Raw genomic sequence first — 27,246 nt, 5'->3', positions numbered from 1 at the left:
CTGTATTGATCCAATAAGCAACCTTCAAATCTTGTGCACAGAAGTGTTAAAAAGCTGTGAATTTAGTTTGATCTTGTTACAGTTGATGTTCAAACCTTGTTTGCTCATGTAACTGTCAGCTGTAATAAATGATATCCCCATTAAAATGCTATACATAATAAAAAAAGATTGAATTAATGATATAGGCTATTTAGCTTATGTAAATAACAATATTCAATAAATATTGATAAAAATTGATAAAGTGCTAAAAAAAAAAGAAATACTAATACAACAGGCTGGAAAAATATACATTTATTCATTTTTATATTTTAAATATTTTGTATATGTTGACACTTGACACTGTGCGGAGTACACAGGAAAGTGCACCGTTAGATTGGTTGAATCATGCTGAAGAAGTTAGTTATTTCAGAATGTTTTCTCCCGTAAATGTAAACGAGTATAAATGCCAACATCATCATATATGTCCTAAGGACTGAAGCCTGTCAACCAAAATATGAGCTCATTGATGTCATTAAATGAGACTGCTTTTTTATTCCATCCGTTACTCCTGGTCGGAGGCTTCTTTAAATATTTAGTTTATACGTAGGGTTACATCCTACCTAAATTTAATGGTGCAATGCTCAAATATTTAGTAGTGAATAAATTGTGAAAAGTTGTAATGTACATATAGCTGGTGCAACTGGCCCCAGATGAGCTAACATGTCTAGAACATCATCTGAGGTGAAACTCTAGCAGTATATTATTGTGCAGTTGAATATTGGAAATCACCTGCACTGATTTCTCACTTAATCTGACAAGAGGTGGTGGTGGGGGGTATTTGAAAAACATTTGGTGATGTCAAATTTCTGAAAAGCTGTGACTCAACTGACACATGGTCCTAATATCAGAATGCAAGAAAAGGAAGGGATGGATTCCACAGAAATATGAGTGGGCAAAAGCTGTAAATTATTTGGTTACATACGCTGCTGTGATCTTGCTGACACATGCACACGCGCGCACACACACACACACACACACACACACACACACACACACACACACACAATTAATCATACAGTTGTGATTCCTCCATGCTTAGTCACCGCTATGAAGTCAGTCCCTCTGTAACCCTCCAGAATACAGTCAATGTACCACCCTTCTCTCTCTCTGTCTTCAAAGTATGTCAGTAAATGTTTCTGAAATTCTCTGCCCATATTTGGTGGTCCCTGCATTTTATGCATTCCCAGACATATCTCTGATTTAAACCTTATGGACATCACCAAAATAAGAGTTCTATGTCTATGAAATATTTAAGGATTGCTGATTCAATCTTTAAATGCCAATTATAATGTTATTCCTTACCTTGAAATATGTTGTTTCTTCAGCTAACACTCTTTCTTTTTAATTACTATATGTGGGTGTTAACTCCTTTTTGAAGCAAAACTAGATTTAATATTGAAATTAGAAGTGTGAAGTTGATGTGATATTACCGCTGTCTCAGAGATCTGTTTGCAACAGCTGTAGGCAAACACTTTCTAGGACATTGACTGGCACTGAACAGCAATAGAATACAGACAGTACTGCATGGCAGTAACCAAACACAAGTGTTTAGGGGTAATGAAGATGTAAATAAGTCTGAGGTTTATCCCCCTTTATTTTCAAGTCAATTCAAGTGGATTTTATTGTTGTTCAACCATATACAGTATAGTGGGCTAAAGAATTGAACTAGTAAACAGAAGGTTGCCAGTTCAATCCCCACAGCCACCATTGTGTCCTTGAGCAAGGCACTTAACTCCAGGTTACTCCAGGGGAATTGTCTCTGTGATAAGTGCACTGTAATTCGCACTAGCATCTGCCAAATGCATAGATGTACTAAATATACTAAAAGTTCTATGTACTAGAAGTCTATTTGATGCATGTGTGCTATCTGGGTTATATTTGATTAAAGATACTTTTTTGTAGAGCTGTAGCTAAATCAGTTTTTGTTACTCTTTCGTTCTCTCTCTCCTATCCAAAGCGATTCCTCTACAGCGACCGACTACAATGATTGAATGTCCTCAAGGCTATACGAGGTTGAATGCCACTCGCTGTGTCGGTAAGAGCCACGGCTTGTTTCTGCTTGTCATTCTGTATTGCATATGCATGCATTTGTGTTTTTCATGGATTTATTTGTTCCTGAATTGAGCCTGTGTATATGTGTTTGGTGCTTCATTTGTGCATGTTTGTGAATTTGTTTGTGAAAAGAGATCCAGCATATTATGTTATGTTATCAAAGCTGTGTGATTTCTGCGCACCATTTCACATGCAAAAAGTCTTCACACAGGTGTCCCAAACACTCCCCCTGCCTTCCATTTGTCAAACAAACACATAGTCCTGCACCAAATTCGTATAGTTTAAAAAATATATATTCTTTGTTATGGAGCTTTTATTTTTATTCTGCCAGTATTGGCTTTCATTGTCATTCTTCCTCTCTATTTATTTGTCTCTCTACCTATCTCTCTTTCTATCCCTATATGTTACTCTTTCTCTCCACACCACACCCCCTGTTGCCAAATACATCTGCTGTAAGCAGCCACCACTAGCTGCCTCAACATGCCAAACCCAGAACCAAACCGCAGCTAAAAGTGAAGAAGGCTGTTTTAGGGGGAAATGCCCAGCGTGTGGCCTGGCCACAGGCACTCTGTGTCAGGAGAGACAGGAGTTTGAAATCTGGTGAACTGATCTTGCCAAGATCTGCCACTCTGAAGCATTGAGATTTACTTAAGCACATTTAAGCAAGATGAAACCTAGTCGATTGAGGAAATAATGAGTAAAACTAATACAAATAAGTAGTTATAATTTAATCTTCTGTTAATTGATTTAGAATTTAGTAAAAACCTCAAGTTTTTTTTTAAATAAGCTAAATCGTTCTTATATCTGGAGTTTGTGATTTAAAATACTTTCTTCAATCCCCTAATATGCTTAATATGCAGACAACTACACTCAGCAAAAAAAGAAATGTCCCCTTTTCAGGACACTGTATTTTAAAGATAATTTTGTAAAAATCCAAATAACTTTATAGATATTGTAAAGGGTTTACACAATGTTTCCCATGCTTGTTCAATGAACCAATTAACAATTAATGAACGCGCCCTCTAGCGGTTCATGCTGAGCAGCGCAGCAATATGAAATGATCTGAAATGAAAAGAAACGTCCTCTCACTTTCAACTGCTTTTATTTTCAGCAAACTTAACATGTGTAAATATTTGTATGAACATAAAAAGATTGAACAATTAAGACAAAAACTTTAAGACAAAAGTTTCACAGTGTCCCTGAACAATAATGTGTCTCTCTCTTTTTGGCAAAATCAAAAGTAACAGTCAGTATCTGGTGTTGCCACCAGCTGTATTAAGTACTGCAGTGCATCTCATCTTCACGGACTGCACCAGATTTGCCAATTCTTGCTGTGAGATGTTACCCCACTCTTCCACCAAGGCACTTGCAAGTTCCTGGACATTTCTGGGGAAATGGCCCTTGCCCTCACCCTCCAATCCAATAGTCCCAGACGCGCTCAATGGGATTGAGATCCGGGCTCTTCGCTGACCATGGTCTTGCAGGAAATCACGCACAGAACGAACAGTATGGCTGGTGGCATTGTCAAGTCAAAGGGTCATGTCAGGATGAGCCTGCAGGAAGGGTACCAAATGAGGGAGGAGGATGTCTTCCCTGTAACACACAGCGTTGAGATTGCCTGCAATGACAACAAGCTCAGTCCGATGATGATATGACACACAGCCCCAGATCATGACGGACTCTCCACCTTCAAATAGAATCCACTCCAGAGTACAGGCCTCGGTGTAACGGTCATTCCTTCGACGATAAACACGAGTCTGACCATCACCCCTGTTGAGACAAAACCATGACTTGTCAGTGAAGAGCACTTTTTGCCAGTCCTGTTTGGTCCAGCGAAGGTGGGATTGTGCCCATAGGCAACGTTGTTGCCGGTGATGTCTGGTAAGGATCTGCCTGGTAAGGCCTACAAGCCCTCAGTCCAACCTCTCTCAGCCGGCCTACAAGCCCTCAGTCCAACCTCTCTCAGCCTACAGCAGACAGTCTGAGCACTGATGGAGGAATTGTGCATTCCTGGTGTAACTCGGGCAGTTGTTGTTGCCATCCTGTACCTGTTCCGCAGGTGTGATATTCATACATACCAATCCTGTGCAGGTGTTGTTACACGTGGTCTGCTACTGCGAGGATGATCAGCTGTCCTTCCTGTCTCCCTGTAGTGTTGCTTAGGTGTCTCACAGTATGGACATGGCAATTTATTGCCCTGGCACATCTGCAGACCTCATGCCTCCATGTTGCATGCCTAAGGCACATTCATGCAGACAGTCTGAGCACTGATGGAGGGATTGTGCATTCCTGGTGTAACTCGGGCAGTTGCTGTTGCCATCCTGTACCTGTTCCGCAGGTGTGATATTCGGATCTACTAATCCTGTGCAGTTGTAGTTACACGTGGTCTGCTACTGCGAGGATGATCAGCTGTCCTTCCTGTCTCCCTGTAGCACTGTCTTAGTCGTCTCACAGTATGGACATTGCAATTTATTGCCCTGGCCAGATCTGTAATCCTTATGCCTCCATGCCGCATACCTAAGGCACATTCACACAGATGAGCAGGGACCATGGGCATCTTTCTTTTGGTGTTTTTCAGAGTCAGTAGAAAGGTCTCTTTATTGTCTAAGTTTTTATATCTGTGACCTTAATTGCCTACCTTCTGTTAGCTATTATTGTCTTAACAATGGTTCCACAGGTGCATGTTCATTAATTGTTTATGGTTCATTGAACAAGCATAGAAAACATTGTTTATACCCTTTACAATAAAGATCTGTAAGGTTATTTGGATTTTTACAAAATTATCTTTAAAATACAGTGTCCTGAAAAAGGGACATTTCTTTTTTATATTTTTTATATCAAGTTTATATCATCATGGCAAAAGGAGCAGCATATGTTTTATTTAGCCTTTATTTAACACTATTATGAGTAAAAAGATACGAAAATTAGACCGTTCATCAACATGCACACACCGAGGCCAGTTATGGTCTTAAGCCGGTGTATACCTGCGATATGGATGAATCTGAGCTACAAACACTCTGTGTACAATCGTACAGAGAATATTACCACTCTCTTTTATATAATTCTCCATGTTGTTAACCTGTCACGTTTATTTGGAGCATGCCATATATATGCAGCTGATCAGATCGGGAGCAGCATTAAGACAAGTGCTATGAATAATTTTTCTCTACCTTATTCAGCCTTTGGTGGATTTACAACTTATCAATAGAGTTTGCAATATTTCTTGCAAAATCTTGATTTCTCAATTAAAAAATAAATACAAATAATTGGAAAAATGTGAAAATCTGCCCAGCTCTACTGTACGTATTATTGTAATCAATGTGCCATATGTTGTTGGAAAGCTCTCAAAGAATCAACCAACCTGTTTGTTTTACTCACAGACAAAAATATAGCGAGTAATGGCTAAGTTGTAATGTAAACAGGTATTGAAACAAGCCGTGTTTTCACTTATAACTTATAGCAGAGCATAAAATATTACATACCATTACTAAGTGAAGGGAATTCCCATTAAAACGAGCCCACCCACAACGTAACTGGATGCATAGGTCATTAGATAATCCAATTGAAGCACAATGTGTACACAGCACATAATATGCTCTCTGGCTAAAACACATATGACAGAATGTACTGAATAAGATCTCAATACTCATGCCTGCATGCTTTGGAGAGAGAGCATACCTTTAGTCATTGTTGTATTTTCATGTGTGATTAGTTATTTTGTACAATTATTATGTTTTATTTGTTTTGAGAGGCATTTTGACACTTGGAGACATTTTTGGACACTAGGGTAAATCATTTTTAGTATTGCTATAACTTTTAATTGCTTTGTCAAATAAACACAACATTTTAATTAGTTAAAGGTCACATGATTGGGAACAAAACAAAAGTTTTTTTCAAAGCTAACTTATTCACACCCTGAGATATATAATGTCAAATAAAAAAAAATAAGAAAGAACATTATTTTTTTTATCAATGGTTTTTGTGAGTCTCATAATTGGTCATAATCTATATCATTAAGACAATTTAAAAGGTGTCTTGAAAATTATACCAACCAACTGACCCTCTATGTTTTTTATTTATTTATTTTTTGTAGAGTTATAAGCCTTTAAATTTGGGCATGTCTCTGAAACAGGAAATCTTTAAAAACACCTTCAGAGCTTAAAAGGTTAATACAACTCAATGGATATATGTAGAATACAGTATATGCTAGATAGTTTTAGTCATTTATAATGTACCTTAGATTTAATACACAGGCCCAAAAGCACTATGGAATATTTTACCTCCGTATATTAATGAGTATTTGGGCTGCTTTTCCAGACTTCAATTTACAACACTTCCACTTGCTCTACAGATATCATTTTGGAGTAAAGAATTAGTGCTAATAATTTAGCATACCGGTAATCACAGTCTGAACTTAATCTTTGCCATGATAACCAGGCCTGAGGGTTTCAATAAAGCATTGAAGCTTTATTACATCAGGCCAGAGCTTTTACTGCATAATAAGATGACTCTCCTGTGGTTTGGGTGTCCTGCCAGACTCTGATGCTCTGGAATCTCTCTTCCTGCCATTAGTCATTCAGCTCAGGTTTATGGGCCATGTTGGATCTCTTGCCTATTCTTTTGTCCTCAGTGGTAGGCAAGTCTAACAGTGAGTTTCATGGGACTATTTTTTGCCACAAAATACAGGTGATAATTCACGTGAGGAAAAACAATGGCTCCAATTAGCACTGATTCATTCAACAAGCTGTCAATCAATCAATCAATCAATCAATCAATCAATGTGATAGTGTCTGCCTCTCAAGTTCTCGCACTCACAGCGGGTCTCTGCAAAGAATGGGATGAACTGATGGAAATGGAGAGACAGACTATTTACAGAATAAGCAACTAACTGATGGAGTCTAAATCAAAATGAACTTGAAATGTCAGTGAGATGCTTTTTAGTGAGCACTCGCACTTGGTACAGCTCCATGCTGTCATGATACCTGCAATGTTTACCGAGGAGTAGATATATAATTATCCAAAAATAAGGTGACTAAAAAATAATAGGCGAACAAATAAAATGCACATGAAATATGCTTGTTGCTGTATTATTTTAGGTATTATTTTTGAAGCAATATAAAAATAAGTATAAATATAGCTGTGAGCAGCGATGATGGGCCCAAGCACCATGGGTCCATTTCCACCTGTTGGCTTTCGGAAAACAATGCAAGGTGGACACATGCATTTGATATTATTCTAGACAATTTTGAAGCAACTTGGGTAAATATATGATAACTATTTTAAAGTGTCTTTTTAGAGCCACTTCATGCTGCCCGGTGGTGGTGCTATGTCCATAACCCAAAATAGTCAAATCCATGTGATCAGCCCCCAACATACATCTCAAATTTGATCTAAATCATACATTGCTCACAGAAGATGTGAGACACTGCTGTTTCCCATTTTTTTCAATTAATTTAATGCCTCACTATGGCAACACTGATATTTCAAAATCTGTTCGCAATTTACCATCTTCAACATCTTGGCATAATGTTGTCTAAATGTGGTGACAGTCTCATGAATCCCCTAGGAGGAGTATTTAAATATTCAGAGAATGCAATATTCAAAAAATCCAAAATGGATGACTTCCTGTTGGGCAGAGCTACAAATCTGAAAGTTGTCCAGCTTGATAAGAACTATATATGTACTAATTTCGGTGACTGTAGGTGAAAATGGGAGTGCTACAGAGGCCGTCTTACATGCCCATTTTAAATCTGTTAACTGTCACTGGCCAACAGGTGGGCCATTTGAATGTGGCTATAAAACAAATTGTAAAGGGATCAATGAAAAGGAGGAGGCGAGAACCGGCTTGACGATATAAATAATATTTTTTAATGAGAAACTTAAAAGACAACATAAACACACACATGACGGATATGTCCGCTAACAATCTCTTTCTCCCGCACGATACTCTGCAGTCGACCTTTATACCTCAGAGGCCTAATACGGGACCGGGTGTGTATGATCACGACCCGGCCCTGCCCTCCGCCCTGCCACATTCCTCCCTCATTCTCTCAGGCTGAGGACCCCCGGCCTGACGTACACCCCCACCCTTTCCCTGGGGGAGGGCGCGCCTTCTGCGCTGTTTGCCGGCAGGTCATCCCAATCTACCTGGACGAGGGAGGGGACAAGGGGAGGGGAAACAGAAATAATTAAAATGGGGGGGTACTTCCTGTAACAGTGTAGTACCCCCCAAAAAACACTAAAATTTAAAAGAGGGAAAGGCCAACGCAGAGCGACAGTGAGAGAGAGAGAGGAGAGAGAGATGAAAAAAAAAATCTTACTTGCCAGTTCTCCGATACGCCACAGCTTGTTCCTCAGCCACTACTCCACCCTCTATCGGACTACATCCGCGCTTCTCCGGGCGGATCCAAGGCAGTCCTCCAGCCCCTGGTGGACGGAACACCCCGCTGCGTTCTCGGGGAACAGAAGGGGTCTCCCCTGCCCCTGGCAGTGGTTCTCTCGCTCCAGGCTGACGTCAGTGAGCCCCTCCCTGCTCGCAGTCGGCGGTCTTAAACCTCTATCTATCTATAAGGGGTGTAACTGTTCTCTGTAAAAAAAAAAAACTGCACGGTTCGCCACCCACAGTTTGGTAAGCATTTGCTCCGAGGTTCATCTCTAGATCATACGCATCAACGCATCTGGATCATACACTTTTGCAAAGAAAAGAAAGCTCCAAATAAACTTGTGCAGTTGTAACCTGTAGATGTACATACTTCGCTTGTGTTTCACGTGGGTTAACTTGCTACAGGGAGAAGTTGATCTATTGACTTGGTTAAATTAAAATTAAATTGGATGTAACGGCGGGCGGGTCTCGCGATCGGGCGGAGCCTGGGGTGCTGAGTCTAGAGACATCGAAGAACTTACCTGGGCCCTTGTAACCGCTCCCGGAACAGCCTGGGATATAGGAGGAAGATTTTCGTCCTCGTGGCCCATGGAGACTGTCGGCTCGGTGGCGGACTTGTGCCACGGCTGGGTACGTGGAAGCGGGAGGTCCGGTTCCAGGGCGCCGTACCTGCCAAAGAGAACTGGTGACGGGAAAATAGAAAATAGAGCCCAGGGGCTGAGGAAACTGCTCTTTTTTTTGAAAATGTGGGACGAAATAAAATTCATAAAGAAATAAGGATTCTACACCCGACCCTCCGGCAGGGGAGGGAGTGGTCTGCTTACCAGCTCCTGTAGTGCAGTTTCCTGAGTCCCGGGGCTGCCCGTCTCAGGGGCGCTTTGAAGCCTTCTTGGGGTTCTTGGCGGCCGGCCACGAGGCGGGTGGTGTCGCAGTTCTGCGGGTAGGCACCGCAGGAGGACGCCCTGGGCGACGAGAAGGCAGAGTGTGGGGTCTGGGAGGATGTGCTGTATGGCCTCTGTCTGCTTCCTCACCGTTGAGAACTGCCAGGCGACGGTGTCAAACAGCCCAACCTGGGAGATGGGGGCGTCAAGGAAACGCACCTTGTCAGCCTCTCGTGACTCGACCAGGTTGAGCTGGAGATGGTGTTCCTGGACCACTAGGGTGGACATCGCCTGCCTGAGAGCCTGCGCCGTGCTCTTCGTTGCCCGGAGGACGAAGTTGGTCGCCGAGCGCAGCTCCTGCATTAGACTCGGGTCAGGACTAACCTCGTGTAGTTCTCTGAGTGCCTTGGCTTGGTGCACCTGCAGGAGTTCTCAGTGTGAGACATGATGAACCCGCTCTCCGATGCCACGATCGAAAGCTGGTCATCGTCAGGCGCCCCGAACGAGATCGCGGGTCCGCCGTGAAACGAACCGGCAACCTCGCCTCAGCGTTCCGTTGGAGCATACGAGCGTGACGGGGAGTGGGGGAATACCCGGCGGAGAGGATCCCACTGAGGTCTCCATATCGCCCCAGTGCTAACCGATCCCGCCTCTTACCCGTAGGTAGAAGGACCGAGTCGGGGAGCCACTGGGGTGGCTTGCGCTCTTATGTGGCTTTCAGCTCTGTGACTTGCTCGCTCGGCTCCGAAGAAATTATCTGATGTGTGTTTGCAGCGTCACACCCGTATATCCAGGGGAGTGGCATGCAAATTCCTCATGCCAATTTCCATTGGCCTTTTCTCAAGATCAGAGATATCTGGGCTCCGCAGGAGCGACCCCTAGTGTCAACTCATCGACACAACATCGAGTGAGTGACAGATAGGGAACAATAGAGCTTTAGCACCTAGGCCTGCAACTTCAGTGCTCGGGCCCTAATAATAATAATCCTTAAAAGAACAATAGGGTCTTCGCACTTTCAGTGCTTGGGCTCTAATTATAAACGTGATGAGTCTTTGATTTGATGTGATAAATAGTCTGTATAAATGAACATACCAAAATGTACCTCTAAAGGTTCAGTTTAAGTAAAACAAATTCTGGAAAATGTTTTTTCAGATTTGGTTATCTCTTTAATCATTTTGTATATTATCTTTTGGTGTATTTACTTTTATCTGATTTTGTTGTTGCTACTATTTCCTGCTTTTTTGTTTAATTTTCTATAAACAATGGAACATACCGACATTGGAACAATTTCTAATATATTAAAACTTGCAGCGTGTTATGTGATTTTTTCCATTTAGGAGTATTATTGCATAATAGGGACATTATAATGTCATAGCTTTGATTGAGAGCCCCTGTGACCATTTTGTGTTTGGATGTGTGTAAAAGTGAGTGTATGCCCTCTCTCCATGTGCATCACTGTCATCATTAATACAAAGTAGCTTTACATTTGCGAATGTGTTGGATCTGTGTCACACTCTTAGCACAAGTTCTGATGTTCCTGAAAGTGAGTGAGGATGATGAATGCCCACACACTTAACTAGCACTCAGTGGCCTCTTGGAAGATATGATCTTTTTCCAAATTATTTTTACTGAGATGGCAGATCACAACCTATAGTGTATAGACAGACAAGAGTAAAGCTATGAAAAGAAAAATCACATGCTAGCTCATATTTCTGTGTATGTCCACAAGCCTCATTTTCTGTGTGCTTTCAATGTAATAGCTGCTGCATGTGATCAAGAATATTAAGATGATCACTTTTCTCAATCTTGAGGACTAATTTTAATACACTCTCATATTCTACAAAATTTGTTGTCTGGTATTTATCTCACATCTCCTGTTATTATTAACAGTATTATCGTATAGCCAGACTTTGGATCATTACAAAGTCTGACCCACATTGCAATTAAATCTGGCCATGTAAAGTGACCAACCTCAGACTGTTTTTAAGTGACGTTGACAAATAAATCTGTAAATCTGTTTTCAGATTTAATTGAGAACAGAGTGGAATTGAGATATGATCGGAAGAAATTATTGTTAATTTGCAACCTAATTTCTCAAACTAACTACAAATATAATCTTTATACAGCAACCTCACAAATCCAGCAACCATTTTTTCCTTGCAAGCCTCTTTTTAGCAGCCTGGGAACTTGATTAAAAATATGCACTCATTTACTCCCAGAAATTGTGTAGAAGCCAGCCAATCAGATTGGACGTGGCAATTTCAGCCTGATCTTGGCATTTTTGTGTACAATATGCATCAGATGATCCATCCATCGTCCTACTGAGAGTAATAACATAGAAGGGCAAACAGTGTTTGTTTGTTTTCCCCATATGTAAGCAATGTTCATATCAATGTGTAAAAACAATTGGTCACTAATTTTGTTATCGCCCTCAGATTTTGATGAGTGCCAGATTCAAGGTGTTTGTCTCAATGGAAAATGCATCAACACTATTGGCAGCTTCAGGTGTTTCTGTAACCCAGGCTTTGTGCCTGACCCCACGCTCTCCACCTGCTACCGTAAGTCTCTCCTCTTTCTCCTTTCTTCTCTTCTCCTCTCTTTGCTTCGCTTTTCTTCCTCCTTTTCCCCTTCCTCTCTATTATTTCTTTCTTGTCCTCTCTCTTTCTCTTCCTTTTCACTTCCTCTCTATTTCACTTCTCTTACACTTTCTGTTCCCTTATCTTTTCAGTTCTCGTCCTTTTCCTGTTCTCTTTTCCTCTTCCTCTCTATTTGTCAAACTTGTCTATTCTCCTTACTCTCTTCTTTTCTCTCTTCCTTCCTTTTTCTCTTCTCCTTCCTCCTCTTCTCCCTTCTTTACTCCTTCCTTTTTTATGTGCTCTATTCCTTCTCTTCTCCTTCCACTTCTCTTCTCCTTCCTCTTCCTCTTTTAATAATTTATATTCCTTCCTTCCTTCTTTCCTTCCTCATTTCCTTCCACTTTCTTTTAATCTTATCTTCTCCTTCCATCCTTCCTTCTCTTTTCTCTTCTCTTTTCTTCTCTTCTCTTATCTTATCTTCTTTCTTCTCTTCTCTTCTCTTCTGGCCTAACCTAGATGGCTGATTTTCATGCTGATTACTAGAGCTAGCAGCATGATTTAACATGGCTTCTAACACTAACTGTGGCTGCCAAAAGAGTGTAAGTTCACTTCTGTTCAGGCACTAACATGTAACAAAGAGGTTGAAATGTGGCATCATTTTTGGAGTTGTTCAGTGGGGGCACAAACACACTCAAGCTTTCTCCACAATTTAATGAGGTAACCTGAGTGTACTCTCTATGTTACTGTGACAAATATAGATACTAAACCTTCCTCGGGAAGGCAGAGTTTGCCAAATTACCCTCTAGAACATGCTGTCATGTCCTGATGATCATTGAGTTATTTTAATCCTTTTAGCTTTCAGCCAATCCGGGTCTGTTTGCTTACAGATAGTGTATTGGTTGAATGCAGTACAAGGTCCATCAGCAACATTCTGCTCTTGTCTGGCATATATAAAAATATTACATTTCACATCTTGATAGAGAACCCAAAATTTGACTATTGAAGTAAATGTTGGAAGTGAGTAATTTTATTCCACATGACACTGATTTAGAAAAAGCCACAAACAATAATGCAACAGTATAAGCAGCATGAACATTTATGCTGCCATCTTGGTTCAACACATGGCAGTTTGACCAACATAGAAATGTGTTCTTCATACCAACTTGCCTGTTCTTTCACTAACTCACGATCACCCAGTAAATCTCAAGTTGCAACATTACCATTATTACTTTATTTGTCCTGGATGATGTTCAGTCAAGGATTGTGCAACTGTCACTGGTGTTTGAGAATGAGTGGAAAGTTTGAGGTTTTTCTTATGTGGAAATGAAGAATGTTCTGCTGTAATTAGTGGTTTTATTGATAGTAGGCTTAAAAAAACACTTAAATAATGTAATTTTGATGTTTTATCTGTTCAAGTATATACGTATTATACTAACTATCTCCTTATATACAGTATTAACTGTGTGGAACCTCTCTTTGTTGTCTGACGATTTACTTGTCCAGAACAACCATATTTATTTTCATTCACAGTTTCAGACATTGTGCCCCTTTTCACTCTCTTTTATTGTGGTTATAGAGTCAGTTGTTCTTTTGTCATGGCATTTTAGTAGTGCACAGATGAAACCAGAGTTCAAAATGAACCTTTTGCCACACATGCCAATAGTGAGTAAACTTTTTATTTCAAAATATAAATCGTTGTTGTGTCACTCACAGCATCATACTGTATAGCAGTCTCTATGTTAAACGCTACCTCTCATAAAAGCATTTATATACACATTTTGGTGCTTTCGTGTATATAATATATGACATGTGCTGCCACTTGGATAAAGTCATATGGTCAGGTCGTAATAAATTTACCAGCCAAAGTGGCCAGTTTATTTACTCACATTTGGTTCTTGGCGAGTGTTAAATTTGGACCCTGTATGGAGCACAAGGTGAAGGGAATCTCTCTATTTCTCTCTCCCATGTTTGTTACATGCTGTGCACACTCCCCTTCCTCCCTCCTTCCATCTCCATGGTAACCAGCTGAAACACCTGCTCTTCCTGAGGAAAAGGGTGCTTGCTTCCGATTGGTCAGTTCGGGGACGCAGTGCTTTCACCCGGTGTCCACTCAGCTGAGTAAACAGTTATGCTGTTGTAGTGTGGGTAAGGCCTGGGGGCCTCGCTGTGACCGCTGCCCTCTACCTGGGACAGGTAAGCTACATGAGACTTGCCCCCCCATCAACAGTGCCTCCTATCGGTACCACCTATATCACAATTCTACTAGTGTCATTCCCTCTCTATCCTGCACTCCATTTTGGTTTGCATGTGTGTTCCACAGCTCTGCTATATAGATGCTTTTACATGCCATCACTGTTTTTTTTTTAGTTCTGCCATAGATTTTTCTTTTCATACACTATTTTTCTATTCTCTTACCTTTATTTTGCCTTTCACTATGATATTTTTGCACTATGAAGTAATGAGTGTTTTTTTTATGTTTAGTGACTTTTGTTGGATTTCTCTTATGCTGCTATGTTTAATAAATAATTTTTGCCTTTATTCATTTAAATAAATTTTAATGGCTTCACTGACTGAAAGGGAAGTGTAAGAGAGGAGATTATTCACTGCAGGCTATATTAGTGAGAGATTTGTTACATCTGGGAACCCATCGTTATCCAGTGGAACACTGAGCCTTAACATTTCTACAATACTCACATAGTGTAGTTTTATTTTTATTTTTTTAAAAGATCGTTAAAAAAACATAGTTTATTAATGATATTTTCTTGTTTATGGTTCATTGTTTGACTTGAGCAGTATTAAGGTAGATAGACAGATATATATATATATATCGTGAACATGATGTTGAAAGTTCTCTCTCTCTCTCTTAGCTGCGTTTAAAGAGATTTGTCCTGGAGGTATGGGTTACCATGTCACCACGCCATACATTTACAAGCCTAAACTTCCTGCTGGACATGTCCAAACAGACGGTCAAGGGCAGAGCAATCCCACCATCAAGCATCAAGCACCCGTGGACCCTCCTGTGCTGCTACCCACCCTGCTGCCGCATGTGGAAGCTTACAGCTTCACAGAGAGGCAGGTACCTGGTGAGTCACACAAGTTATTAAACATGAACATATGGAACATTATTCAGAAAGAGGAAGAGAACAGCAAGTTAACAAAAAAAGTCGAAGTCTCTTAGAGATTTAAGCATCTCTATTCTCTTATCTTTGAGCTGTTTCAGATTTCATTTTTGGAAATTTTAGACACTGTTTCGCTGGCACTAGAAAATTTGATATTTTTTATTCAATATTTCTGTCTACACTGTGTACTGAAATTGTTTTGGATACAAGCTGCTAAATTACAAGTAACCAAAAGTGCAGGTATCAATCTGGTCTAGTGGACACAGTTACGGTTTCTTTTTACGTTGTGATGCTGTGAAATCAAGATTAGAATTACAATAACTGGCAAGTGAACAATCATGTATAGCACTGTTGTAGTACAAAATAGGCATTATTAAATCTCATTGCAGTTCTGCTATGCTGAGTTTCTGAGAAATGTACTAAATGTCTCATGTTGAATATCAGAAAGAAAAACAGTTAAGGAAACTGGCCAGGTCTGGGTTTGTAATCCAAAGTTTGTTCACATGCTGCTCTGCCTGAATACGATTTTTTGAAGCAGACCCACATATACATAAAAGCTACACATATCACTGGCAAAATAACCCCAGATCTCCTTTATCTACTCTATCACTCTCCTCCCTATCCTTCTTTTCTACTATTCTTTTAAATGTCATCACATCCACGCTTGGCACCAGGCAATGGAATGAGAATTGGCATGAGATTTGGTCTGGTGAATACTTGGATGTCCACAATGTAGTCGAGACTCTTTTGTTCCTATAGTGAATACACAGGTCAGTCATCTCTTTGGCAGAGAGAGAGAGAGAGAGAGAGCGAGAGAGTCATTTGTTTTGCGGCTATGGCTTCCGCCTTGCAAAAACCAAAGTCAAAACTGATCAAGGATTCCAAAAGATCAGTGCATCTCATCTCATTTTCTACTTTCAGTGCTCTCTCGCAAAATGAACTGCACAGATTTTTATAGCCTCTCTGCAAAAAGCAGCCCATAAAAGCATTGCTGAAAGTGCAGTGGAGGTGGGCCAGGTTCCGAGAGAAAGTATTTGTCCTTGGTCTTCATTAAGTTTTTGTCCTGTTGCTGGGAAACCATGCCACAGTTCTCAAAGTCACTCTGAAACTGAAGTTGCTCTGCTGAAGTATATATTGAGTGGTTGTGTTATAGAAAGAATTTGAGAGTATAAAATATAAAAAATTATTAAATTTTTCAAAAATATTTGAGTACTTGACAGATACAGTAAATTAACCTAACACTCTGGCAGATTTTTGTGCTTTTTTTCTTTGGACGCTGCTTTTTCCACCATGCTGAACAAAAAATTGTATTTTAAGATGTTATGTCAAATGAAAAGTTATTTTAAAACATGTCTCAATAGACACCGTCTACTGCTTTCTGAAAGGTACTACTTATACTGTTTTTGAAAAGTCATCGTGAACATTTTTGAAAAAAATATTTGTCTGATGAATTGGACTGCTAAAAATCAAGTAGTAAATCACATTTAAAATTTAAAAAACAAATAAAATCTTAATCATACATTTGTGTATAGTTGTAACTGAATTTCTATAAATGTAAAATGTATCAAATTTAAAATAATGAAAGGAAATAAATTCATGCAATTATTGTGTTTTTATTATTATTTTTTTTTCTCCCCAATTTGGAAGGCCCAATTACCAATGCACTTTAAGTCCTTGTGGTGGAGTAGTGACTCACCTCAATCTGGGTGGCGGAGTCTGAACCTCAGTTGCCTCCGCGTCTGAGACCCAATCCAATCAATCACTCAACATGGCTTGTTGAGCATGTCACCGCGTTCATAGCGTGTGTGGATGCTTCACTCTATTCTCTGCAGCATACACACACAACACACCACGTGCCCCACCAAGAGCGAGAACCACATTATAGTGACCATGAGGAGGTTACCCCTCATGACTATCCTCCCTAGCAACAGGGCCAATTTGGTCGCTTAGGAGACCTGACTGGAGTCACTCGGCACACCTTAGATTCGAACTCACGACCCCAGGGGTGGTAGTCAGCGTCAATACTCGCTGAGCTACCCAGGCTTTTCATGATTGATCATTGCTGTAACTTCTGAGTTCTTTAGTACTTATGCCCATTGCTTCTATTGTCATTTTTTGTTTGTCTATTTTTGATTTGTTTATTTATTTATTTATTTATTTATTTTTTGTGTGACAGAATGGTCTGCTGTAGTACCCACAGTCGGTTAGGTTGGGTTTCATTTGGCAGTATAAATCTGCTGTTCATATGCTGCACAGCTGATTCTGATGCTTCCACGTCATTTATACACAACAATTCAGTAAGCAAACATGCAGCAATCCACAGCTGCAGCAAAACTTGATCTGGGCAAATGTGTGCAGAAACAGCAGAAACTCAAACATAACATCAACATGTCATCATTACTATTGCATGACTGATCTTTTCACTGAGCATTCTGCTCCTGAAGAACTTATGTATGTTGGTGTTCTTTGCTTTGTGTATTATGGATGTGAATTTTTGTGTTTAATTGTGTTTGTTCATGTTTGTCCAACTGATGTGAAGAGCAAGGAAGAGAAATTAGTTTGATTTAAGCTTTAGATTTAAAGTAAAAATGAATTGAAGACAATCAATCCGCTTCCTCTGACACAACTTTCCTTTTCCGATGACATCATTAAGGCTACATGGGCTATTGGATTATGTTAACAATTGCCAAATAGCTATCTAGGCATTGTTTTAGCAAACTCGCTTTCAGATCTGGCTGCATTCTGGTATGGACTGCCCACTTTCCAGAATTCAAATAAAACTCATATCTAGATTTTTACTTGAAATACATCAAATTACATAAGTGAAATGGGTCGCAAATGAGGTTTCATGTTGTCTAAGAATTTAAAGGATGAAAGGATAAATTAAAAATTTGCATTTTGTTTGTCTAAAACAATCATAGCAAACTTTTATAACACATGATTGGTCTAAATATGCATACTTGCATTGTTCAGCTGTGTTGCTTTTTAAAAAAAACAGAATAATGTGTGACACCTAAATCTTCAATTGATAAAAGATAAAGACTAAAAAACATGAAAAATCCTTTAAAAAGAGATAAATAAATTAAAGTGAGCTTTCTAAATGTGTAATTCGGAAGGATCTTGCTGCTTGATCAGGTCTTTGAATGTTTTTTCCGCATGGAAGTAGGATAATTTCAGTGTTTCTGGTCTATGTGTGGATCAAAGTGTTTTTCATTTCACCCTCCAACAGCACGTAACACTCTCCCCCCAAAACTTTAACCACTGCTGAGCTCAGACCAGCATGACTGCCCTGCATGAGCGAGAGAAAGAGAAAACAGATGAGCAGAAGCAAACTGAATCGCTTTGCCTTTTGCTTTAATTGCCAATAAATTTGCCAGAGCTTATTATGGATCAGTTGTTACTCTCTGTGTTTGTATCTCTCTCTCTCTCTCTCTCTCTCTCTCTCTCTCTCCCTATGTATATATGTGTCTGTCCTTTTGAAGGAGATTTTTACCCACATTTGTGTTGATAAGACAGTAGTACAGCCCGGACAGGTCCAGCTGTCTACAATCAGGATGGAGCCTACCCTCCCAGATCTCAATCCAACTTGTACATGCATATCCCTTTAAATACCCTTTCACCTGTCACCCAATGTACTCCTGTCTACATATCTACCTGTCTCTTCTTTAAGCACATGTACTTTGTCCTGCTGTCCCACTGCAAGCACTGTCTCTGTCTGTGTGATGACCTCTAAACATCCGTCCACTTATCTACCTGTCCCCCTCCAAACAAATTTTTGCCTAGCCACAGTTGTCCTGAACAATCATTGGGCAATGCCACAATGTCGTTGGACTGTTTTCTGGTTCCGGTCTCAATAAGAAGCATTGTAAACTACCAAAATGTGCAATCTAGACTGAGATCAACAACAATTTTAAGTTGTTGTAAGCAGTTTTTTTGCTGTCATAACATCTTGAAGTAGTTCATGATATCACTGTAACCAAACTCGGCCAATAGCCTCATTTAATCTGCACAATCCTTAAACTTGATGAATGAGGCAATGTTAAAAGATGGTCATCACAACTTTGTAAAGTATTAGCACTATAGAGCCACGTGCCTTATTTTGTTCATTATTTGTACAAATTTAAAACGCTAAACATCACATTACCATCTGAGAACATACTGTATGCCGTGCAATTGAAAACACTGGAGACTGGAAAACGAAAACAGGCTTCTGATGTGAATTCGGGGGACTCTTACGCATTCAGGACAAAGGTAGTTTACTCCCAAATATCTATGTTATGTCTACCTGTTCTTCTCCAAACAATTGTCCACCAGTTATCCTGTTCCCTTCCAAAAACCTATGCATCTCCAAACACTTGTCCACCTTTCTCTCTATCCATCCCAAACACTGTCTTCTGTCTACCAGTTCCTCTTTGAAAGAATCCTAAAGTCTTTTTGACTTGAATTGAGCCATTTAAATTGAGATCAAGTGGTTAATTTCTGCAATTCTTTTGAAGTGGCCTTCACTTACACATCCAGTGGATGATTTTGGTTTATTCTTTTTCGTTTGAGCAGATTAAGATAGATTCTTTAAAATCTTGATGATTCTTGCCGAGTTTTATGTCATCCATGACACACTGCAAAACTTGAATGAAAGTCTTAGTTGATTGTGGAACGTTTTACATATATTTTCTCTCTTATTCTATGCTCCATTGTCCTCGTCACTCTCCAGAGGTGGTGGAAAAGGTGTCACCTCCTGGCCCAGTGGCAATTCTTCCTTCCAGTGCAAGTCAGGACATCTCCCCAACACAGCTAGCAGGTAAGTCCCATCCATCCATCCGGCCATCCAGATGTCATGTTTAACTTCATTCTTCTCCTTTCAAATGGAGTGATTATTGAAGAGATTAAAGGGATAGTTCACCCAAACATTTGAATTCTCTCATCATTTACTCAGCTTCATGCCATCCCAGATGAGTGTGACTTTCTTTCTTCTATAGAACACTGTGGCAGGGTGGAGGGCGGGGCCGGGTCGTGATCATACACACCCGGTCCCTCATCAGGGTAATCAAGCCTCCGAGAGGGATAAAGGTTGACTGCGGAGGATTGTGCGGGAGAGAGAGATAGTTTACGGACATGTCCGTCATATGTGTATGTTTGTCTTCTGTTTAAGTTTTATATTAAACCATTATTTATATCGTCAAGCCGGTTCTCCGATATGCCGCAGCTTGTTCCTCGGCCACTCCACCACCCTCTATCGGACGACAGCCGCGCCTCTCTGTGCGGATCAGAGGCAGACCTCCAGCCCCTGGCGGACGGAACGCCCCGCCGCGTTCTCGCGGAACAGAAGGGGTCTTCCTCACCCCTAGCAGCGGTTCTCCCGCTCCAGGCGGTCGGCAGTGAGCCCCTCCCCACTCACGGTCGGCTGTCTCAAACCCCGCCACGTTTCAGCGTCTAGTAGGGGACTCCTCCGCCCCTGGCAGATGGCCGCGGCTGATCCGAGTGGCGAGAACTCTACTACGGCGTATCCCTCCTCCTTCCTGGATTTCGGCACCAGTGTAACGTAGTTCAAGGGAAAGGAGGAGGCGAGAACTGGCTTGTCAATATAAATAATGGTTTAATATAAAACTTAAACAAAAGACAAATACACACATATGGTGGACATGTCCATAAACTATCTCTCTCTCCCGTACAATCCTCCGCAATAGATCTTTATCCCTCTCGGAGGCTTGATTAGCCTGATAAGGGTCCGGGTGTGTATGATCACGACCCGGCACCACCCTCTGCCCTGCCACAAACACAAACAAAGATTTTTAGAAGAATATCTCAGCTCTCTTGGTCCTTACAATGCAATTAAATGGTGACCAGACCTTTGAGGCACGAAAATCTCTTATAGGCCACATAATAGTAATCCATAATATTCCTGTGGTTAAATCTTCAGAAGTAATATGATAGTTGTGGGTGAGAAACAGATCAGTATTCTTCAATAAAAAGTCATTTTTACTAGAAATCTCCACTTTCACTTTCACAGTCTGTGATTTGTTTTTTTGGAGCTTCAAAGGTCTGGTCACCATTCACCTGCATGGTAAGGACCAACAGTGCTGAAATATTCTTCTAAAAATCTTTGTTTGTGTTTTGAATGAAATAAAATAAAGTCCTATCCTGGGATGAAATGAGGGTGAGCATCCTTTTTGGGTGAACTATCCTTAAGTGGAGAGATCATTGAAATCTGAATGGACAGTAAACCCCAATCTTTTTTCTCAGACATCTATTGTCCTTCTCTGTTTCCTCTCCATGACTCTCTGTCTTTCTCTACACCTCTGTCTCTATTCAGTGGGCATATTTCAAGACCATTTCTATTTACAGATGCTGTTCTGTGGTTTTAATGGAGAGAGGCTCTATTAAACTGAGTTGCTTAGTGAAACTTTATTAGATCTTTTGATGTCTTAGACCTCTTGCTGACTCATCAGCTTAAGTTTATTTTTGATATTAATTTTCCAGGAAGTGCTTAGCAGAATGTTCCATGCTTAAACAGGTCAGAACAGGCCTCAAAAAGCAAGGGACCAATTAAGAAGTTGCAAAGATATTTTAGCTCTTCTTTCCAAACAGATATCTGACACCCCAGCTCACACTCTCACTCTCTCTCTCTCTCTCTCTCGCTCTCTCCAACAAGTCCAAAGGGATGTTATCTGTATTAATGTTGACAGAATCTTAATAAACTACGTTATGTAATCCACATTCTCCAGATACATGTTTGCTTTAGCCATTCTTTGCTTCCCGCAGAGAATGAAAGATTCATATCAGAACAGTCCCTTTATAGCCCATAAATGTCTGCTTCCAATAAGAGATGGAATATGTGAGTTATTTGTTTACTTAAGAGTCAATGTAGCTAATCTTTATTTACCCATTATGTTTATTTAATTCACTGCTTACGTTTTGCTAATGCGAAAAATGACCTCACTCCTTCCCTCTCTCTCTCTTCTTCATTGTGTTTCTCTCTCTCTCTCATTACAGAGGTTGACGAGTGTCAAGTAAGTCGTGATATCTGTGGTGCGGGAATCTGTTATAACACCCCTGATAGCTACATGTGCATTTGTGACGATGGCTATAAAATGGACAGTGAGGTCACCACATGTGTAGGTGAGAGGTCAAAGGATAAACTAGCAGTGTGGATTTGGTAGTTGCAGCTTGCCACCGTGTTTTTAAAACTATGAAGTGGATTTCACATATTTATGCACGTATAATGCAACTAAAAGCATCATGCCCATTAAAACTGAGGGTGGACTTCTTAATCCTGCATCTTAAGTGGATTTTGAATGCAACTTCCAAACATTTTTTTTATTATTTGCATCTTTGGTAATAAGTTTAATTATTATTATAGGTGAAAAAGGGGGGGGAAAAAGAGTTTGCCAAATACATTGTGGTAGAAATCACACATTCACATGTTTAAATTTGGTCTGTCTGATGGAGTTTTACATTTCACAAATCATTTGCTTTAAACTGAAAATTCTGTCTTTCACCCTCATATAGTTGAAGCGTGTATTACTTTTTCCCACATGGAAGACAAAAGGTGTTATTGATCATGTTTAGATCAGCTTTTTCCAAAAATCAGACAACCCAAGAAAACCATGCTTAAAGATGCTATATTTAAGATTGACAACAAGCGTTTGAAATGGGTACTGCGGTCCAAATTCATAATATTGGAGAGTTGTCTGCCATGCCCCAGACTTGAAGCTCATGCTGGATGCCAGAATGTTGACATGCAAATTAGCCAAGTCAGCCTCTGTTTTAAAGGATTTCTGGGCTTTAAGCTGTCTCCATCTTCCAAATGCATCTCCAATATTTATCCTTGTTTTACTACGCCTCTGGTCATGGTGGATTAAGATGGATGGCGAGGCTTTTTAGGTCAGATGGAATCTGTTATCTCTGATCCAGTTCGCTTTCATGGCTGCAGCACGCAGTGTTGTTTGCCTACAAACTTGTTCAAATCTGGCAACTGGCAGTGTCTAATTACTATTGGTGAGTGGGCAGTGGGTGGGATCACACAGGCCAGAACATAAACAGAAATTACGGCTCAGAATGGAAACTTCAAAGTAGAATATACTGGCTGTAGCATTGTTATCGGAGAAGCCAGTATTTCCACTTAGCATGTTTCCTAATTCTCTAATGACATATAATGGTAATTTTATGATTTAGTACAGTAAAAATATTACATATAGCACCTTTATATTAGATTATAAATCATTGAGGTTTTATCTGCTTTCGATGCAAAAATGTAAACAGGCATGCACACAACACTTGAGCACATGTGATAAGTCAGTAAGAACTCCAGTAAAAATGCAATTTGAGGTAATGTGCTACCTGTGCTGATCATTTTTTTTCTTTAACAGCATATGACCCTACCCAGATAAAGGAAAACTGACCTTGCATGTTGTCAGCTTGTTAAGCAATAATGTTAGTCGTGTATGTAAACACACTCATTATGAAAATGTCAAAGCTGCTCTTTTCCATACAATGAAAAATTTTATGACTGGCTGTTAAGGTCATTTGCAATTTTCCCTAGTTTATTAAAATATATACTTACTGAGCACTTTATTAGAAACATTAAACTAATACTGGGTAGGGCCTCTGCTCTCAAAGCAGCCTAAATTCTTCATGGCATAGATTCCACAAGATGTTGTAAACATTACTTTGAGATTCTGGTCCATGTTGACATGATTGCATCACACAATTTTTCAACTGCACATTCATGCTGCAAATCTCCCATTCTACCACATCCCAAAGGTGTTCTGTTGGATTCAGATCAGGTGACTGGGAAGGCCACTGAAGAAGAGTGAACTCATTGTCATGTTCATGAAACCAGTTTGAGATGACTTTTGCTATGTGGTTTGGTGCATTATCATGCTAGAAGTAGCCATTAGTAGATGGATAAATTGTGGCCATTAAGGGATTCACATGGACAGCAACAATACTCAAATTGGTTTTGGCATTCAATTGATGATTAATTGGTATCAACGGCCCCAAATTGTGCCAGGAAATCATTCCCCACACCATTACACTACCGTCACCAGCCTGGACTGTTGACACAAGGCAGGTTGGGTCCATGGATTCCTGCTGTTGGTGCCAAATTCTGACCCTACCATCTGTGTACCTTGGCAGAAATCCATATTTATCATACCAGGCTACATTTTTCCAGTCTTCAACGGTCCAGTTTTGGCGAGCCTGTGGCCACTGCAGCCTCCGCTTTCTGTTCTTGTATGACAGAAGTGGAAGCTGACATGGTCTTCTGCTGTTGTTGCCCATCCACCTCAAGGTTTGACGTGTGCATTCTGAGATACTATTCTGCTTGTACAAAGTGGTTATCTGCGATACCATAGCCTTTCTGTCAGCTTGAACCAGCCTGGACAACCAGCCATAGCCTTTCTGTCAGCTTGAACCAGCCTGGACAACCAGCCATAGCCTTTCTGTCAGCTTGAACCAGCCTGGACATTCTCCATTGACCTGTCTCATCAACAAGGCGTTTACATCCACAGAACTGCCACTCACTTGGTGTTTTTGTTTTTTGGCACCATTCTGAGGAAACCCTAGAGACTCTTGTGCATGAAAATCCCAAGAGTTGGGAGCCTGTCTGGCAACAACAATCATGCCATGGTCGAAATCATATTTTCCCCATTCTGATGGTTGGTGTAAACATTAACTGAAGCTCCTGATCTGTGTCTGCATGATTTTATGCCTTGCACTGCTGCCATACGATTGACTGATTAGATAATCAGCATGAATAAGTAGGTGTACTGGTGTTCCTAATGAAGTGGTCTGTGAGTGTATTTTGCATATCTTTGCATGCCTAATGAAATCTTTACCATTTGTCTATTTCTATATGTCTTTTACATTAAAATTGAATTACAAAGTTGTTTTTAGTTTAAAGTTTAAGTTTTAAAAAACCTTAAATTTTTTAAAGCTAAGTTTTTATATATAATATAATAATTATATACAATATATATACGTAGTTATGACTCATACTTATGAGCGTCACTCTCAGTGTCGGTTGGGAGTGGCAGCTGTTAAACTTACTGCTGCTTTTTCAGCCTTACAAAACCACTGATTTGCGCGGTGATGTCGGCGTAAATAAAACGACATGTTTGATGTACTGAAGCACCAGGACATGACACCATTGTTTGGCAAATTCGACAAGCTATATCACTACAGTACAATCTATTTGGCATTTGCCATTGATCTTCACACCTATGTACTGTAGTGTGTAGCTCTGTTTTCCTGTGAGTGGTCAGTGCTGCCTCTCTGGAGACTGTTCTGCTGCTCTCAATATTGCGATGCTTGGTTTTAAATACACTATAATGTGTTTGTCTATGGTATTGTATAGTGAGCATCATATCATACGATACAGTATTTTTTACACCCCTAATATAGTGTGTGTGTATATATATATATATATATATATATATATATATATATATATATATATATATATATATATATATATATATACACTGACCCTACCATAGTCAGGACATTACTGATGTAAAAAACAGTACCATCACTATTTGGAAAAAAAATAAAAATAATTTTTGATCAAATCTAGACAGGCCCCATTTCCAGCAGTCATTTCACTCCAACACTTTATCCTTGAGTAATTATGCTAAATTGCTAATTTGTTACTAGAAAATAATGATTTTCTAGTATGCCGCCAGTGTACATGCATACAATATGTATTATTTGGTTATGTTATGTCTCATTAGCAAAGCTTTATCAAATAATTTAATTGACAATTATCAAATGGGCCAAGACAGCCATTCAGTACGCTCTCAAGAAACAGGTGCATCCCTAAATCCATTAAACTGTAAATCAATCATCCCTTTAGATCTATTTGATATTGATTACTTTATTATTTTTGACAGATGTTGACGAGTGTGTGGAGACCCAGAGTTTGTGTGCCAATGGTCACTGTCAGAACACTCCAGGCAGTTTCCTGTGTGCGTGCTCGCCTGGCTTTATGCTTAACGAGGAGGGCACCAGCTGCTCCGGTAATTACAACACAATGTCCCACACAAACTCACCCATGTACACACAGACACACACTTACGGAGTCAGGGCTCCGAAGTATGATATTTTGGACATTTAGAATTAGAATTTACTATTTTAAGAATTGTACATTTTAGTAATAAAAGTAATTGTTCTGCTTAAACCTTGACGTAGCAGTTAAGGGGCAGTGATTAATACAACAGAGTGAAAATTGCAGAGTATCTGTGCTGTTCGTTGCTATTAGGTGTTTAAACTAGACTGCTATATCCAGTTATGTCAGGTGGTGGATCACTGTCTGCACTCCCATTGGTTGGTGCTGCATTACTTTGCTTCTCATTTATGTAAATTTGAGCTCTGCTAAACTTGTCACATCACCAATGATCACTGTCACTCATGCCACTGGAAATCATCAATTCACTATATGTGTGAAGTCCCATTTAGCACCCATGCTCTAAATAAATGTTTCAGAAGTCCAGAAATAAAATAAATGTTCATCTTTTAATAATTTTTTACCATCAGCCGTCAATATTTTTCCTTATGTTCGCTTACCTCTTCTCTGCTCTATTACGTCTGTCTGCTCTATTTTGGTCTAGAGGGATTAGCACCCATATGAAGTCTGTTTTTGGTCCTAGACCACAATGTGGTCGTCTAAATACAGACAGAGCCCCGTCTCTTTCTCAACTCCAAACACATCCTGTATATGTGTGTCATTAGCTGGTTTTGGGGGTTAGCAGATGAGGTAGAAACTACCTCTTGTGACACACTCTGAGGTTTGTGGAGGAAGGAGAAAAAGGTATTAATGTACCCTCAACCAAGTCACCCAAATGCCTCAGCTCTGCTCCTGCAGACGAGTCCATGGTTGTTCTTGGAAAATGCAATCATCTTCTTATATTGGGAAATCCAGATTACAAGATACCCAGAACCTTCTGGCCAGAGTTACTCATTACATGCATATAAACTGATATGGCCAGCACTGTGGTTTCTCTGGTTAACTGGTTTAAACTGTTCCAGTAATCTCCTCTTTTAGTTTTGTAACAGTTTCCTATTGAGGAATGTGTAATGGTCCCACCTTAATTCCACAAATTGGAATTTGTAAAACTGTTCTGGAATGGTGTGTGTTAAATCTTTAATACAGCTGTTTGTTTTCTCAAAGCCAGTAATAAAGCCAGTCTAAGAGAGTAAAA

At 39.9% G+C, this 27,246-nt stretch overlaps 1 protein-coding gene across 22 annotated transcripts in view; it reads left to right on the top strand.

Moving 5' to 3' along the window:
* Positions 1–27,246, top strand: part of LOC127656849 (latent-transforming growth factor beta-binding protein 1-like) — a 171,277-nt gene that overhangs the window by 65,651 nt on the left and 78,380 nt on the right. For 20 of the 22 annotated variants that reach the window (XM_052145366.1, XM_052145362.1, XM_052145361.1 and 17 more), the window contains exons 9-15: positions 1,997–2,074; positions 11,790–11,912; positions 13,956–14,123; positions 14,798–15,013; positions 19,761–19,847; positions 22,040–22,165; positions 25,939–26,064. In XM_052145366.1, the coding sequence (XP_052001326.1) occupies positions 1,997–2,074; positions 11,790–11,912; positions 13,956–14,123; positions 14,798–15,013; positions 19,761–19,847; positions 22,040–22,165; positions 25,939–26,064 (924 nt within the window). The remainder of the gene's footprint in view (positions 1–1,996; positions 2,075–11,789; positions 11,913–13,955; positions 14,124–14,797; positions 15,014–19,760; positions 19,848–22,039; positions 22,166–25,938; positions 26,065–27,246) is intronic. The other 2 variants (XM_052145345.1, XM_052145352.1) reach the window with 2 other exon arrangements.

This window comes from Xyrauchen texanus, chromosome 16, assembly GCF_025860055.1.
Source record: "Xyrauchen texanus isolate HMW12.3.18 chromosome 16, RBS_HiC_50CHRs, whole genome shotgun sequence".
Lineage (NCBI taxonomy): Eukaryota > Metazoa > Chordata > Actinopteri > Cypriniformes > Catostomidae > Xyrauchen > Xyrauchen texanus.
Note: the sequence above shows the minus strand (reverse complement) of the source record. Positions and strands in the feature narration are given on the sequence as shown.